This window comes from Erpetoichthys calabaricus, chromosome 1 (assembly GCF_900747795.2).
Source record: "Erpetoichthys calabaricus chromosome 1, fErpCal1.3, whole genome shotgun sequence".
NCBI lineage: Eukaryota > Metazoa > Chordata > Cladistia > Polypteriformes > Polypteridae > Erpetoichthys > Erpetoichthys calabaricus.
In genome coordinates this window covers 128,415,804-128,434,543 of record NC_041394.2, presented here as the reverse complement: position 1 = coordinate 128,434,543, position 18,740 = coordinate 128,415,804, and the positions used below count along the sequence as shown (strand labels likewise).

At 36.3% G+C, this 18,740-nt stretch overlaps 1 protein-coding gene across 3 annotated transcripts in view; it reads left to right on the top strand.

Moving 5' to 3' along the window:
• Positions 1 to 18,740, top strand: part of kansl3 (KAT8 regulatory NSL complex subunit 3) — a 159,900-nt gene that overhangs the window by 56,221 nt on the left and 84,939 nt on the right. For all 3 annotated transcript variants that reach the window (XM_028806093.2, XM_028806084.2, XM_028806102.2), the window contains exons 9-14: positions 1,328 to 1,399; positions 1,547 to 1,621; positions 8,181 to 8,338; positions 10,171 to 10,234; positions 11,062 to 11,253; positions 18,452 to 18,608. In XM_028806093.2, the coding sequence (XP_028661926.1) occupies positions 1,328 to 1,399; positions 1,547 to 1,621; positions 8,181 to 8,338; positions 10,171 to 10,234; positions 11,062 to 11,253; positions 18,452 to 18,608 (718 nt within the window). The remainder of the gene's footprint in view (positions 1 to 1,327; positions 1,400 to 1,546; positions 1,622 to 8,180; positions 8,339 to 10,170; positions 10,235 to 11,061; positions 11,254 to 18,451; positions 18,609 to 18,740) is intronic.

Genomic DNA, 18,740 nt, shown 5'->3' with positions numbered 1-18,740 from the left:
TTTGTCCCTTTATCTCAATCATAGCAATTGGGGAAGTGAGCTAAGTATATACACTACTGATCAAAAGTTTTAAAACACCTCAGTTTTTCCAGTTTTTCTTCAGATTTAATCAGTTGAAATGCAATGAATGACCTAAAATGGTTAATACGTAAGCAGTAACCTACCAGAGGTTAAAATTTAAAGTTTAGGTTAGCAAAAGCTGAAAAAAGGAAATATTAGAATACTGTATTACATATGGGACTTTTTCAGGGAACAACTATTAGGTTACAACCTACAGTTCTACTGCAATTAAAGTAAACTGAGCCTTGAAGTTAAAGCAAATAATTTGCCCAGGTGTCCCAACTTCTGTTGATTACTTAAAAACCTTCTGACTGTCTTAATGGAGAGTTGGCACACACTGGGTTACTACTCCCTCTGAATTATTATTTGGGCAAAATTTCAGTGATAAATCATAAGACCACAGTAATTAACAAATGAAATGAGAGAGCATTATTACCCTTAGAAGTGTAGGCCTTTAATTTACAGAAAATGCAAAAATAATCAAAGTGCCTGTGAGTCAATTGGAAACTGCGAGAAACTCAGATAGGAAGAGATCTGGCAGACCCAAAGTCACAACCCAATCAGAAGACAAATTTCTGAGGGTCACCAGCTTCAGTGATTGGTGTCTCATAGCACATCAGCTCCAAGCACAGCTTAACAGTGGTTGAAAAAAAGGAAATCTGTTTCTACTGTGAAGAGGAGACTTTGTGCTACAGGTTTGACAGAGAGAGTGGCAGTAAGAAACCCATTCCTTATAGGATGAAATAGGACCTTGAAATACCTGGTGTGGACTACTGCATACTTCACAAACTGAGGTGTTCTAAAACTTTTGACTGTTAGTGTAGATGTAAAACAAGTGTAATTTCTAGCTCCTATATCCTTATAGGATAATAACAAATTAATTTGTAAATGTAATAATATTGAATCACTTCCAATGTAAACATTCTACCGATATGGTCAAAATCTGTCCCATCATCTCAGGTAAAGCTGCTGAGTACCATGTCCAGCAACATCCAGTACATTTTACACTTTTTTGTGATGGAATATTACATTATTAAATGGATGTGAAACAAAATTTGCAATGTTGCCTAAGCTGATTCTCTCTCAGAAATCCAAGTTATTATCTGTTGTTCTTCAAAGCCTCAAAAATTTAAAAACAATAATATCCAAAGGCAGCTTCATATTGTTTGAATTCAAACATTTATTTTCTGAATTGAATGTGTACCTGTCCTTAACGTCTTGCAAAATCTTAATATAAATCTCTCCCCCCCCCCCCTTTTTTTTTAAGGTACATGCCCACTTTCCACATAAACCTGTTATCTTAGTTGGCTGGAATGTTGGTGCTCTCATTGCCTGTCATGTAAGTAAGCTTATTTTTCTTTCACTTTCAGATTTGCTTAGATTTTGACATGTCTAGGGTGTGTTTTGCTGTTGGCCTTGTGTTTTGTTTTTCCTTTTTTCAAATATGTAAAGTCTGAAAATTGTACATTTATTTTTGCCTTTACAGGTATCAGTAATTGAATATGTGACAGCTGTGGTATGCTTGGGGTTTCCCTTGTTTACAGTGGATGGTCCTAGGGGGGTAAGACTTTGTTAAATTTGTTGTTTTAAAGCTTAGATGAAGCTGTAAGGAAAAGAAGTAGTGAATGGTATTGAACAGTTGAAATAGTTTTTAGATTACTAATTAGTATTAGCTAATGGTATTACAAATTATACAATGAAAGTAGAAATGCTTAAAATCTGTGCAGCAGCATGGTCTATAATGGTAATATGAAGATGTATTTTACCACTATGATATAATAGCCAAGCATAAAAAATTTATATCTCTAAAAATTGTGCCACAAGTTTCTTTTGGAAATAGTGAATATAGGTGGAATTAAATAATAATTTTACATTTACAAATCCAGCCAGTTTGACTTCATTCTAAAACTTGTGGCAATTTTCTTTATGTGTAGATTTGTTTTCTTTTTTGACATTTTCATTATATTTGGCATAGTCTGCACTGCCTGTCTAAATTACTTAATGAAAATTTTGATATAAGCAGAAAACAAAGTTGGGAGCTTAATACATTGTCATAACACTTCAAGTACACTAGAAAACTACATTTTTCTTATGGCAAACCCAGCCAGTTTGACTTCATTCTAATTATACTTAAAAAAACTGTTTTTCTTGCATTCAAGAATGTTTTTTTTTTTTAATTTCTTCTGGACCATCATTTTTTTTTAGTGTTGCATTTATTTCAAAGTTAAATGCATGTAAAATGTAAATGTTGTATACCCACTTTAAACAGCTAAAATTTGAGGGGTATTTTTTAACAATAATTGACTTCTTGTAGTAGTACTATTATAATATTTCTCACCACTATAAACTAGAATGCCAGCAGAGGGCAAGCTTGCCATACAGTATTTTTATTTTCCAAGGCAAAATATTTTGTATTCACATTCACTGTATTTTTACCAAAAAAATTAGGCCAGGCTTGAGAAAAATAGTAAAAATTAAAATATTTTTGTATTGTTTTTTTCTGAATTTTCCAACACATTTTTTTTTTTTTGGTTCAAGGTTTACAGTCGGTAAGATATGGCATTTTTTAATCTTACAGATATGTAAAATTAGTGCATAGCAGAAATTAATATACTTTGAGAAGCTCAAGAACCAGTTTGAAAATAATGTTAGTAGTTAATGAGGACTGAATTATCAGTGAACTGAAAAAGCTTAAGTTGGGAGATAACAGTGTCTATCACTTTTAGGATACTAAATTATGGTTCATCTGCCTTAATTTAATTAAATTACAGGCAGAAACTCACCCACACATGTAAAGAATGAAACAACAAGTGAAATTGTAGGAGCCACAATCTGAAAGAATATTTGCCTTGGACTTTGAATGTAAGGCAGGAGTCAGAAGACCTTGCCCGTCTTTTAAATTTATCCGGTGCAGTGTAAGAACAAAGATTGACATCAGGATGTTTTCTGGCTGTAGTTAACTTGTTAGTTTAATTTTTTGTTGATGATTTATTTCTAAAAAGGAATCTAGTTAACAAAGGCCATCTCTGGTTCCACAGTCTTGAATAATCATTCTGATTTTGGTGTAACCTGTTGTTACTTAGTGTGAGAAGACCACTAGATAGACAATTGGAGTAGGGTAAAGTACAGGTAACATGGTCTTAACAAAGTGCTTTGGTTTATGAAATTAGTAGGGTTAATCTTCACTGATGCTGGTTAGGTGATAGAAAAATAAAAGATGTCAGCTGAAATTTTGAGATTTATCAGTCAGAGCATTGTTACATAAAATCTGAAGACTAATCTGAGAGGATTTAGGGTTCAGTAAGAAAAAAATCCACTTCTTGTGTGAAAATCTCTTAAAGAAGATGATTTGTTTTATAGTTTTTGAGTTGAAAAAGTATTTTAGACATTAAAATACAATTATTATTAAAGGAATGCCTCTGAGAGTAATCATCATGCAGCTAAATGTGTTTTATAATGTAAAAATGTGTTTGAGCCTGCTTAATAAAGTGCCATTACAGATATGTTGTTGCCAGGTTTTTTCTTCATGGGGGACAAACACTGGGTCAAGGGACAAGCACTGCATTAAAAATGTTTGAAAAAATATTGATTGCTGATTATATTGTTGCATTTTACCTGTAATAGCTGTTTTAACAGGGTTCCCACGCGTCCTGGAAAACCTGAAAATTTTGAGGGTTATTTTCCAGTCATTGAAATGACCTGGAAACTGATCGAAATGGCCAAATGTCCTGGAAATAATCTTTCTTGTCCTGGAATTTTATTTCTGTTTTCGCTTTTTAATTTTTCTGTTTGAAACAGCTTGCTGTTCGTAAGTCTAGATATGATGACAGCTGAGCTAGGTCGTGGCCTCTGCTGCGCAATGTCTCCACCTACTGAGACATGTATAGGCAATTATATTTGAGTTTTGACCCTCGTTGCTCTAGCTTGTCAGTAGCTGACAGGAGAACAACAGAACATCAGTTCATCACTTGAAATTTCTGCTGAGTGCATGACTGTAAGTATGACCACAGTGCATGTGGTGCAACTGACACTTTTGTTACTTCATACCGTCTGATGTGGACCCAGGTCGCATATTAAACATGTCAAGTAAATTGGCGATGCTAATTTCTGTTAGCCTGTTAATGGCAATTCCCATTAGGTGTTAGCATAGTGCTAATTATCTAATGACGGTAATCAGAATCAGAATACTTTATTGATCCCGGAGGAAATTGCTTAATCAATCTAAAATCATTTTGTAGGCCTATGTGGTCCCACTGTTAAGCAAATAAATTCAGTGAACCAAACCTAAAACAGCACGAACACAATAACAGTCTTAAAAAGAATCAGACTAAGAGCTACTGCTTTCATTTAAAACAAATAGGGCTTAGGCTACTTGAAGCCTACATCTAAATGCCTGTTCTTGTGTGTTTGTGTAGGTTCGTATGATATCCTTGCAGCCGAGCAATCGCCACACAATAAATATTACTTGGCTTGTGCCGTTTATTTGCACAACTGAACACGCTTAACAGCTCCTGGCTCAACTTCTTATTCTAGCTTGCTTCCATTATTCCACAGAACATTAGCTCCCTCTAGAGGAATTATATGGGTATGCTTTCACATTAAGTTTACCACAGTTAGCCTGCAGAAAATCTGTACTGGATCAGTATTTCTATTTAGCCTACATTTTTGTACATTACTGTATTTAATGTTTTTGACACTAATAGGCAGTGTTGCAGGAAAAATAGTAGCCTATAATGGTTAATTTAGAGAATGTATTTCTAATTACAGAAGTGAGGGAAAGCAGAATCATGTCAAGGAGGTGTACGTTTAAGGAGGAATGGAAGATAAATCCTGAGTTCAGGGACTGGATAGGACATGTGACAGATAATGTACATCGGGCATACTGCAAGATATACAAGAAAGCTTTTGATGTAGGCAACATGGGCATTTCTGCTGTTAAAAGCCATGTCAAAGGACAGGGACACAAGAGGGTCATGTCAAGTCAAGGCACAGGACCACGCATGACTGATTTCATCAATCAATCTCCCACCCCCCAAAATTCTGAAGCTAGCAGACAGGCAGCAGAATCAGAGAGTCAAGGAAGCAGCGAGGTCCAGCCATCAACTTCTGTAGCTCCACCTCAAGCTACACCCACAATCGGAGCTCATTTTTCAAGTGAAGCTGTTTTAGAAGCAGAGATCCGCTGGGTGATTAAAGAGGCCCTTTCCAAATATTCTTTCAATTCCTGTTCAGATATGGGTTCATTGTTTCACCTGATGTTTCCAGATAGTGAAATTGCCCAAACATTCTCATGTGGTGCAACAAAAGCATCGTATCTGATGTGTTTTGGCCTTGCACCATATTTCAGAGACAAGCTAGTGAAAGACATTAGACAGTCCAACTGCTATACCATTTCATTTGATGAATGCCTCAACAAAATAACACAGACCGAGCAGATGGATGTGCTTGTGTGGTACTGGAGTGATAATGAAGAAAAGGTAGTTGTGCATTATCTGGACTCCCAGTTTCTAGGGCACACACAATCAGAGAAGCTTGTTGAGAGCATTAAAGTTTCCCTCTCTCCACTTGATCCAAACAAGCTCCTGCAAATCTCGATGGATGGACCAAGTGTCAACAAAAAATTTTTGAGATTATTTGAAGAAGACAGGTCTAAGGAGGCCCCAGATATTAGAAGCTTGATAAACCTAGGAACCTGTGGTCTTCATACAGTTCATGGAAGCTTCCAACAAGGAGAGAAGGAAAGTGGATGGAAGATAGGTGACAAACTAAGAGCCCTTTGGCAGGTTTTTCATGACACACCAGCCAGACGGGATGACTTTATTGAAATTACCAAAACATCAACATTCCCTCTAAAATTCTGTGCTCACAGGTGGGTGGAGGACTTGCCAGTGGCAGAGAGAGCACTTAAGATGTGGCCACATGTTGAAATATTTGTCGACAATTACAAGAAACTGCCAAAGAGTAAAATGCCAACGTCAACATCATACACTGTGGTCAGAGAGGCTGTTGGTGACCCCCTTTTTGAGGCAAAATTACAGTTTTTTCCTATGTGGCAAGGCAGCTGAAACCCTTTCTTGAGACTTTCCAGACTGATGCCCCCATGATGCCATTTTTGGCAAAAGACCTTCAGGCCCTTCTGAAGAGTTTGATTTCATGCTTTATAAAGAGGGAGGTACTGGATAACTTCAAAACACCTGTCCAAATGCTTAAAATTGATGTACTGGACAAAACACTCCATTTGCCACTGAAAGAGGTGGATCTTGGCTTTGCCACCAAACAAGCTCTTGAGAAAGCCTCAGAGAAGCTGCTTGAAAAACCGCTGCCGGGTCAACAATTCTGGAGAGAATGTGTAGCCTTCCTGTCCGCAACAACAAAGAAACTGCTGGACAAATGCCCTTTGAATTATGCAGCAGTAAGGCACATGGCATGCCTAGATCCAGTAACTATGATCAACGATGAAAGGCGTGCCATCTCCATGTTTGAGAAGCTCTTACAGCTGCTTCTTAACGCCAAATGGCATACAGCAGAGGACTGTGACCAAATCCTGAGTGAGTACAAGATGTTCCTCACTGAAACGGTGCAGCACCATAAGGAGGAATTTCAAGGGTATAGAAGTAGCTCCTGTCGGCTGGACACATTCATGGGAAGATTTGCTGGTGACAAAGCAGAGTACGCAATTCTGTGGAAATCAATGAAAGACCTGTTCACATTGTCACATGGGCAAGCAGCGGTCGAAAGAGGGTACTCTGTGAATAAGGACATGCTGGTTACAAATCTGAAAGGAAGGACTCTGATGTCTCTTCGCCTTATCCAAGATTCTTTGACTGGTGGCTTATTTGATGGAGTATTGCCAAAGCCCTTCTTGCAGCATTGCAGAAATGCCAGGATGCGATATGTCCAATACCATGATGATGAAAAAAAGAAGAAAAAGGAAACTGAAAATGACAAGCAAAGAGAAGAGCTCCGCTCTGAAATCACAAAAGTGGCAGCAAAGAGACAGAAAATAATCACTAGCATTGAGGCAATGCAATGGCAGAGAAGGCTGAGAGAAAACAGGACTTTACACTGCTCACAAAATCTAATGCCTATCGTAAAAGTGTTGCTGAAAAAAAGAAAGAGGTCATCGGTCTGGATGCAGTTTTATCAGACCTCAAGGAGCAACACCAGCATTGTTTCTAAACCTAGGCCTACACCAGATGCCTTTTTCATAGGTTACACTACAGTGACTTATAGATTGTTTTTTTTCCAATATACTGGAGTTCAGGCTCTTATCCTTTGTTCCTAGTATTCTTTCTAGTTTAACCAAGTTTTCAACTCAGGAATTGATGGCAAGGCTATCATGATTTAAAATGATGTATTTTGCTTCTTTTCTCACAAAGATAAGTTCTTTATTATAATCTTTGTCGTTGACTTATGCAAATTCTACAGCTGCTGTATTCCCAGTAAAGCTACCAGTTGAAAGTTAACTCTGACTTTGTTTTGTCGCGTGCCAATTGTTGCATATATTAGTGTTATAGGCATCATACACATGATATAGGCAATAAATTGGCTTTATGCAGTTTTGTTTAATACAAACATTGTACATAAATTTATTTGATACAAACAATGACATAATATGTAATATGCAAGTAACTTTTACTGAAATTAGGTCACTGTGGTAGCCTATTTCATGGTGTGATCAACAGCTCTATACTGAACAGTATGGAATTGCTCAGTATATGTCAGTTTTTGGATAGTTTTCCACAATCCAAGAGGCATTTACTTCTTTAAAAGAGTTTTGCAGTTTAAAACCGTGTGTAACAAAAAGAGGTCAAACAGCTCCATTATACATCAGTGCATTAATTGGTGTTGCCTTTATGTAATTTAGCATATTGGTGACACTAAGTCCCTGCATAATCAAAGAGAAATTAAAATGGCGTTAAGCCTGCGACTAAAGTGTATGACTGTATGACCAGATTCTGTCATGAATTTCCGGAAAAAGCTCCTGGAAATGTCCTGGAAAATGAATCCTTAAAAAGAGTGGGAACCCTGTTTAAGTGTAAGTTTTATAATTTGGATTTAATTGATTCCATTATAGAAAGTTCCTCTTTCAAATTGAGTTCCTTTTTATGTCTCATAAGGATGTGGATGACCCTTTGCTGGATATGAAGACCCCAGTACTCTTTGTAATTGGTCAGAATGCCTTGCAGTGCAGTACGGAGTCAATGGAGGAGTTTCGTGAGAAGATTCGTGGAGAAAACAGTATGGTTGTGGTTGGAGGTGCTGATGACAATCTTAGGTGGGTTATGTTGGCTTTTAAATCTGTAGGCTTAATGAAGAATTGTAGCTTTTAGTTTAAGTTTTGTCTGTTTTCAAGCTGGTAACATGTGTAACGTTTTTATACCAATTAATCTCATTCTGGGATGCAGTTCTGAAGAGAGCAGTGATTCATTGTGGGATCCACAGACACGCACAACACTACCCCAACACTCACACAGGGCCAAATTGGAACTGTCACTTAGCCTACCCAGTATGTTTTTGAGGATTTGGGGTGGAACTCACAAAGAGACAGCTAGGGCATATGACTGGATAGCAGATATTTGGATTATGCGACACAAGTAATCGGACATTTTTTTCATGGATGGTTAGGTATTGTTTGGTTTGGCCCACGATGGGTCTGTGCTTAAGGCTTTAAAAATGGTTAAAATTGGAGATGAGGCACATCTTAATGAAAAAATTAAGTTTAAATTCGCCAACTGCAAAAACAGAGCCTTGACATTGGACGAAATGCTCACAAAAGTGCCAAAAACAACTTCTTTAATAATAGATGACATTAATTATCCAAAGAAGTAGTGTGAAGGAAACACTTAATTTAAAAAATTTAAGTGGTCTTTACCTTTTTGAGATCGAGCATAAACAAGAGAGAAAGCTTGTATAATGATAACTAATCAATTTAGAATACTAAGGGAAATTGATCATTTAGGGATCAAACTATTACATTATAATGATTTCAATTTATTATATCTCTCTCCTAAAGAATTACATTGAGAATAACAAGAAATTTTAGTTTAAAAACTAATTGTGCAGGTGTACTAAAACCTTTTAAAAAATAAAAATTATGTGGATAGATTGCCCATAATGGGGATTGATGAGCAACTTAACCCAGGGCAACTCAAATCTTGCTTTGGAATGTTCCACTCTATAATGTAACTAGCTAAAAAAAATCTGAACTGGCCAGCTTATTACGTTCTCCAAATTTACAAAAGTACAGTGTGTGGTGTGAATTTACCAAATTATTTGCAAGATGCAAAATTACTGAAGGTTATCGTTCACATTTCATGGTAATTCATTAAAAGTAAAAAAAAAAAAAAAAAAGAAATTAATCTCTAATTCACATATAGCTGCTTTGATTCAGGCATTTGAAAAATTTGACCTATAAATGTTTAAAGCTCAAGCTTCAAATTCATGAAAGTTTTTCTCTTGAAGTTCTGCAGTCTTAAGCCATGTTTCGCAGACTTCTGAGCTGTGGTTTGTTGTTGGTATTGGCTTTAAAAAATTTTAAATTTAAAAGTTTAAAGCTGTATAGTTAGAGCCTACCCAAAATACACTCATCCTTAGACTAATGAGTCCAGCAAAATTTCACCAGAATTAGCCCATTTCTTTTTGAGTTGCAAGGCCCACAAATTTTTTTTTTCACAAAAACATGTTCTAGAGATATCAGTTTTTTTCTGTTAAAAACCCATACTTGATCTTTTTCAAGAAAAAATAATTAATGAATCAATCATTTGTGTTTGATGTTTTGGTGGAATGTTATTTGCAGAAGTGTGTAGTGTTAAGCGTATAAGTCGGAGCTTATTTGAAAAAAGAGGAAGAGGTAACAAAGTAAAGCATTGCTAAACCTCCTTCACAGGGCACCCACATCTGCCTTCCTAATCATGTTAAACATGACTATGTGATTAATATCTGAGAATAATTTCAAGAAAATATAATATTCAAAAGATGGCATTTACAAAGTTAAAAATTGTAAAAAAAAAAAAACAAAAAAACAACTGCAATTATTGCATAAGTGTCTGATGTAATTTCGTTTATGTCTTAGATTTTTATTAATTATTTAATGGTATATATTTTCAGAATTAATTCAACAAAAATGAAGTCTGAAGGGTTGACTCAAAGTATGGTGGACAGATGTATTCAGGTAACAATCCTCTTTGCTTTATTCACTTCTTCCATGTGGAATTTCCCCCTTCTATATTTAAATGTTATTGACATTGATGACAAATGTATTAATCATTTTTCATTTCCATTTAGTGATACAAAAGTGATTTTTACTTAGCTTAAGTGAGCTCCAGTTTTTTTTCTACTCGGTTGTATATGTATTTTTCAAGTTTAACAGTTAGTTTGGTTTTTCCATGCCTTAGGGTTTTGGCCAATTACATCTATTAAATTGACCTTTACTGCTCAAAGTGATCTTGTCTGTGCATTTGGGGGGGGGGGGGTGTTTGGTGGTTTGTGTGTGTATAAATATGTTACGTTGATGACAATGGTAATGTGCACTTATTTATCTGATGAACTTGCCAGTTATCTCCAAACTCTTGCCTGGAACTTGCGTCAAGTATATATGCACTCTTATTTTCCAAGTTTTTTTATTTGTATACTTCTTTTTGGAGAACAAGCAGTCTGATTATGTCAAAATAACATTTCTAAACCTGCTTAGCCTAGTTCAGAATCACTGGACAGTGACATGTTCAGGCAGCACTATGTGCAAAACAGGATTCATGCAATGTCACTTCTTGAACTCGGGTTGATTAACATAGACTGTTTAAATTCATTCTTATAGTCCAGCAGCCAAGGAATTAGTATAGTAACTTAGCTCTGGAATTTCTTAGTGTTCTTCTTGCTTTATTGAGGAGACTGAAACTGGTATGCTGTTCAAGACCTGAACTCATAAATCCAATACATAATCTTAAGAACATTACAAAGATTTATTCATAGTACTGTGAGATAACATTATTTTCCTTGTAGGATGAGATTGCAGACTTCTTGACAGGGGTTCTCACCCGTGCAGAGAACCACAGTGCAGCTGATCCCCGTGATCTTGACACAGAAAAAAAGAAGAAGCCACGAGACTCCCGCAGAGAATTGCCATTTGAGTTAGAGAGAAGCCGTCCTGGCTCACCAGCTTCCCGCATGCCCATCTCTCCCTCAGGATCTGAAGTATGTTAAGTGTAATATTAATGTAGTTCCTATTTTAGAGAAAAGTTAATGTAATTCATTTTTTAGAGATTATATTTCCTCATTAAATGTAAATTTTAGGTTATGTAGCCAAATATGATTATATATCTTCTTGATCAGTTTAAAATTGTGTGACTTTAGAAATATGCCTTGCATGGATGTTAATGGCTTAATTTATTTTTGCTTTGGGGAATTCCATTAATAGAAGACTTAAGTATGAATTACATTTCTGCTGAAAGGTGAGTAGTACTTATAAAAAGATGTTTTCAGCAATCCCCTTTGCACAATATTTGGTTCAAACTGTTCAAAGAGGGTTGAGAATATGTGAAGGAGATTTATGTGTATGTAACTTTTTAATGATATTTTGCCTCATTTGAAATAATATGTGGCTGTGATTTACTTTTATCTTTTTATTAATGGACAGAACAGTAATAATTAGTAATGTTTGTTTCTGTAGAGATATCTTTCCAGCATATTCCGAGGTATGTGGTTCATTGTGTATCTGTTTGATGTTTTATTTGAAGAAAAAAAAAATATTCATTTTTGCTTCAGTTTCTGGTCAATTTGTATGGAAGCTATGGAAACAAATAATACGAAGTTCTCAATATTTAATTCACTGTGCATATGAGCATAAGAAATAGCCTGTTCCAAACAGATTTGAGATGCATTATCTGGTTTCAAAGTTTCCTAGGATATAGACATGCAGACTGACAGTTGGACAATGAATGTGTGTTTTATTTTTCTTCCCCCAACCGCTCCAAAAGTCCTAAATAAAATATTCCAAAAACTATATACAAGTAAACAAAAAAATCATTAGTAAAACTGTCTTCCTCCTTTCATGGTTTCAGTGCTTCAGTTTAGCCTTAGCTAAGGCTGAATGCATTTTTTTGGCTAAATCTCAATGCATATAGTTTTATTTTGCAGCAAACATCGATAATCTTTATGCCCGTGTTAACTTTATATAATTTTTTTGGTAATTTCATTCACCCTTGAGTTGAAAACATGAGCAACTGATGATGTATGCTTGCATGGAGATGAATGCATGACTGCTGTAATGAAGTGATTTTTTGTTGCTTAAGAGTATGACACTTTACATTTGAAGCAGGGAAGCTGATAGCTGCTATTTTAGATTAAACAGATTAAAAGAATAAAGTTTTTTCTTCTCTCTTCAGATGTATATCTTATGATACACATAACACTGCTCTGTTAAGTACTGTATTGCCTTACTTTTCCATGGAAAAAGGAGTAGTTCACTTTTTTGTTTACTACTCAGTAAAGATTGAAAGAAGATAACTTATTTGTTCGGGGTGAAACAAAGTAAATAGCTTATTGGTCAAGTGACCTAGTAGAACAACATTTCATAATCAAACAGGTTTTGACATTTTTAACTTAAAACATTTTCGTGTAGCATCTTTCATGCATAAATATGCAGCTTAAAGTGATATAAAAAGGATTAACACTACAGTCTCTGAAGCCTACGAAAAAACGTGTAATCCCGGGCCACCTTAAATTCCTTCGCAACTCTCTTCATCAGCGTCTTTTGTTTTGCAAATGTGTCGATCAGCACAAACAGCCTGCTATCCCATCCAGCTATACTCCCGACAGAGCTGAAGTCAGTCGTAAACTTCTCTCAGCTCAAGTCTCTTTATCTTGGTGTGAGTTGCCTGGAGTTGTAAGGGTAAATAATATATTGTTTTTTGGAATACATACATTTCATGTGTGTTCAGTGTCTGCAGATATCTTTGTAAGTGTAGGATGACATGAAATGCGAGGCAAGAAATGCTGAACACATATCTAAAATTGAAACTTTTTCCATGTTATACAAATAGTGACGTGAAGTGTATAATGTGTGAAGACTATAGTCCAAATATCAGATAAACACGTGCACTTTTATTCAAGAATATAACCAAAGAAATAAAATCATTCAATTTACATGTTGCTGTCAATGAGTTTAACACCCAAGCTCAAATGTCAATTGACAGGAAGTTGATATTTATTCTTGCCGTTTTAAATCAGTTGCCATCTATAAGTTGTGTCTGTGTGTGTTTTGTTTAGTTAAGTTAGTGGTCTTTTTACCTTCCCATATCCTAATTTCTGAGAAAACAAACATTTTTGTTGTTATAAACTATCTGCTTTTTTCTTTTTTTTATAGAACTTGTTGGTACTAGTAGTGGACTTGCCCATATTCAGTGTATTCAATTTATACTGAACCAAGTACAGCGTCAGAACACTAACTAGTTCACTGAAAAATGCAATTACAAACTATAAATTACTAATTGCGTAATGAATACACATTAATGCGTAAAGATTTGTTTAAACTGACAGGAAAACAAAGTAGTTTTGAATAAATTTACATAAATGGAAACAGACAATATCTGTTTGTTAATTAATTGTTGAACTATTGCCAGTTAATAGTAGAGGAGAGGAAAAAAACATCAGATAGCAACCTCTAGGCTAGGGGTACTCAAACGGCGGACCGCGGTCCACAATCCGGACCGCCAAGACGTTTTTGGCGGACCGCGACTGGCTTCTGCGCAAGTCAAAAGTCCGAATAGGCGGACCTGTTTTCCGTTTATTTGAATTATTTCCGATTGCTGTAGTATACGCAGTGTCGTGTCGTCTGCTCCGCTGATTTTCATATCCGGTGTACGGCGTACAACTGTATGACTTGTATTATTTACACGAATTTTGAATTTCAATCGGTAATAATCGTAATTATGGCAACAAGTTGCAAGCACAGAAAGATAGATCAAGAAAATCGATCGTTTCAGAAGTCGTGGACTGAGGACTTTTTCTTTATTTTGCCAGACCGACCTAACGCACGGCCCATGTGCATTATTTGCCAGGAAACGGTAAGCGTGATTAAAAGCGGCAATGTAAAACGACATTTTGAGACGAAACACGCTGAGTACTACAATGCGAATTATCCACCAAAGTCAGAGCTCCGTTCGCATAAGATTGACGCCCTTAAGTCGTCGTTTGTAGCGAGTTCATCACTGATGACGAAAGCGACAACCACACAATCAAATGTTACAGAAGCTTCGCTACACATTGTTTGGGTTCTTGGCAGACATAAGAAAGCATTTACTGATGCAGAGGTTGTTAAAGAATGCATGATGTCTGCTTCTTCGGTTCTGTTTAGCGACAAAAAGTGTGTTGAACTGATTCAGCAGATACCATTATCAGACAGTACTGCTAGTCGTCGTGCAGATGACCTTGCTGACAATGTCGGTGGTCAGTTAATATCAGATCTTAAACAGGCTGAATTGTTTGCTCTCGCGTGCGATGAATCCACTGATATAACTGACATGTCTCAACTCTGTGTGTTCACAAGATTTTTTGATGGCCATAATTTTGTTGAAGAGTTCATTACTACCGCTAGCAAAACAGACCCGCGGTGAGGACGTGTTTTCAGCATTATCGCAGTTTATGCACGCAGCTGGACTGGATGTAACAAAAATGGTTTCCCTTACAACAGACGGGGCACCAGCAATGACTGGTAAAGATAGAGGACTTGTCACTCGTATGAAGGCACTTCAGCCCAACCTTGTTGCTTATCACTGCATCATTCATCAGTCAGCCCTCTGTTCAAAACTTTGTGATGAACTGGCGGAAGTGATGTCTACTCTTGTGAAATTAATGAATTTTTTACGATGTGATTCGTCTCTGCAGCATCGTCTGTTTCGTTCTTTTCTTGAAGAGATGTCTGCAGAATTTGGAGATTTGCTGCTTCACAATGATGTCAGATGGTTAAGCAAGGGCCGTGTGTTGGAAAGGTTCTGGAATCTCCGTGAAGATGTAGCTGACTTCCTGCAGTCCTTGAATACAAAGAAAGCTGCAGAATTTTTAACATTTATTCAAGACAGTGACAAGGTCGCACTGCTGGCATTTCTTGTTGATATTATGGGACATATAAATACACTGAATTTGTCACTTCAGGGTGCAGACAAAACCGTTGTTGAATTGCAAGAAAAATGTTGTGCCTTTGAAACAAAACTGAGCATTTTCATCAATGACTTGGAAGGTGGCAAGATGCTGCATTTCCCAAACCTGAAGAGCTGCATGACAGCTGATCAACAGGCATGTTTTCAGTTAATTTCCACATTTCTACATCATTTGAAGGTCGAGTTTGATGAACGTTTTAAGGATTTCAGAAAACTGAAGCCTGTGTTTTTGTTTGTTGCTGATCCTTTCATTGTCCAGCCTGACGGTGAATGGACATCTGTGGCTGCCTCAGTTTTTCCAAACTCAAACCCGTCACTGTTGCAAATGGAAGCAGCTGATTTGCAAGCTTCTCACGTTTTGAAAGCAAAATTGAACGAAGTCGGCATAACAATTTTTTTGGTCAAAGTTTGTTCCAGATTCTCAGTATCCTGCTGCAAAGAAACTGGCGATTTCCGTGCTCACTATGTTTGGTTCAACATATTCTTGTGAGTGTGCATTCTCCACTATGAACACTATCAAGACAAAACATCGAAGTGTAATTACCAACCAGAACCTCAGGAATGCAATGAGAATTGCACTGACTGGTTACTCACCGAACTATGCTGCCATTATGAAATCGAAACAACAGTTTCACACTTCACACTGAGTGACAATCATTTATGTACCAACTGTTGTAATTGGTGTGTTAATTGCAAGTAGTCATGTGACTTTTTTGAATTGTTTTCCATGTTTTGTGCATGTCTTGGTCTTCTGTAAAAATGTTATCATTTGCGTTGAATCTATTACTAGCCTCCTACACCTACAGTCCTACAGACCTACACGGTAAACCTGGCTATAGCGGACCCCGATGGTTGGTGGTGAACTGAATGTGGACCGGCATTCAAAAACTTTGAGTACCCCTGCTCTAGGCTGTCCACAGTCAGTTATAACAGAAAAAGTCAGTAGACTTATTCCATATCTAATCATGTGATGAATACTGCATATTAAACATCTCGTACAGTTAACATAATTGTATTTTGTTAATTTGTTTGTGTAAATACTGTATTGTTATAGAAAACTCATGGTTTGTCTTTTCATTTTACTCAAGCATATATTTTCACAGGTGTTTTTTTATGCTATTGATTCTTTTAACTTTGGATCATTGACTTCTTTTCAGCATGATTGGGAGTAATTAACTCACAACAGTAGTTTCCTCTGGCTTGATCTTTGAAGAGCTCCAGGCCCATTACCAGAGATAAACCCTTCTCTGAAGTGTTTGCATACCACCAAGGCCCTTGTACTCCTCTTTAAGCCTTTCCACAGGCAGAACTCTGACTTCCTTGCCTGAAGCACTGTAGCTTTTCTATTTGCATACTTCTGTGTACAATCCCAGTGACACTCATTATTGTATATACCCCCAAAGGAAACAAGGCAGAGCAATGATAGATAAGAGCCCATGTATTTGTCTAACGCTTTATTATGACGTATACACATTTATGTTGAATAGGTCGACTCATTATCTTTTACACACTGCATTTGACTCTCACTATTATTGTTGGCATTTAGTCGCACTGCACTGTATTTCAGAATCATTTCTTTGTTTTTACTCAGATTTGGCTAGATATCATTATACTTAAGAAAGCATTACCAATATCAGTTCTATCAAATCAACAGCATATTTTGCAGTGCATTCAGGTTTTTTGAGTATACATTCCAAAAAGAAATGCCACAACTAAAGGATGCACAAGCACCCTGGATGGCCCAGCACCACAGCTCTTTCCTCATCTTTTTGTCCTTCCTGGAATTTAGATTTTCATCATGGAGGCTGTACGCAAGTCGTAATAATGCTTTCTGAATATCTCTGCTGTAGTAGGTGTCACCGCTTAGAGTGCTTGTACAAACCCCTTATTAAATAGGCTTGAAATTGCTGTGTCATACTTGTTTAGATAAATTATTATTTGTTAAAATGTTGTTTACATTGATAGCCAGATCCGGCTTCAGTAATCCACTATCATATTCTCCATTTGTTATCTTGACACTTCTCCCTTCTGTATATCTGTAGCTTATTATCTTTCCATTCCAAAGCTGATGGAATTTTTTATCCTAAGGATGATGTGGTTGATTCCATCTTTATTTGGTTCATCGGGTAAACTGCTGTGTTTTAAATGTTTTTGCCTCCTGTATATCTTGTGCTACTCCGAGTTTTATTGAAAGCAATAAGGCCAGACAGCTTTGCTTATTTTGTCTGCATTGCATATATGCAACTGATTAAATCTTGACACTATAGCTCACAAATTCCAACCCTGCAATTATTACTCTTTGTGTATGATTTCTGGCCTTTTATATGTTCCATGCAAAAACTAGAAAAATTAAAGTTGTGCATTATTTGAGTATATAATTATGAATCTATCAGAGTTCAGAGAATTCTTTTATAAAAGTCAATTTTTTTGTATCTGCGATTTTAACAGTGTCATGCATTTGCCCTTTTAGAATCTAATTCACTGTGAAATACTAGTAAGATGTATATCGCAAAGGTGTAACAACACTAGAGCAAATAAAAACCTCTGCTGCTTTGACTGGATTTTTTGTTTCAGATATATATGTTGTTTTTAACTTCATTTGTACTAGGAACTCACACACTTTTTTTCTTGCCTAATGAAATGAACTTTAAAATGCTCCAAATTATTCAGATTCTGTGAACTGAATTGCCTACTTTTTTTTAAAGGTACAGAAATGGAACACTATATAATTAAAAACAGATTGTACTTTATCTGCTTAAAATAGATATATGTGTTTTCTTTGATTGAAGACATCAGGCAAGGTTACATGTAATTAATATTTTAACACTTCGTAAATAAATTATAGGTGATTTTTAGTGGCACAAATTTTGTTGACTGCTAAATATACCAAAGCCAAAATCTTACGTGCCATAACTGTCTGTGAGAAATCTACGATGTTGTAATGTTATTGCAGTTACACTGTTGGCAGAAGGTTGGAGGAGTCACAAATAGGTTTTAGGCTTTCTTTGGGAAAGTGTCACTGGGCACCTTTTCAGTTCTTTCCTGAGAGAATGTGTGGATGAAGTTAATGCTCATTTAGTGAACTTGTTATGTGGCTTTCATCATCTGCCTTGATGCCTATTAGCAACTTGTTCAAATTTTGGCTTTACCTGTTTTGAAAAAAATATTACATTTGTAGATTTTGAGAGTGCTGGATTGTTTTATACTGACTAATATTTTTTTTCTTATGTCTTCAGGATTTGTCCAGTGTTTCGAGTAGTCCAGCATCTAGTCCAAAGACAAAAACCTCAACTTTGTCACCAGCTCAAAAGTCTAGTCTGATTACTGCTACTCAGCTGTTGAAAACACATATGCAGCGGTCTGGGGCTGTTCTCTCTCACAAGCAGGCACAAGGTACATATTCTTATTTATCTCACTAGGTTTTATCCCTCAAACTCTGTTTAACACAGAAGAGCTTGGGTACGACTGCTACAATTCAGCTAACACAAAATGTGGAAGTGCTCATTTATATAATATGTAGCATTT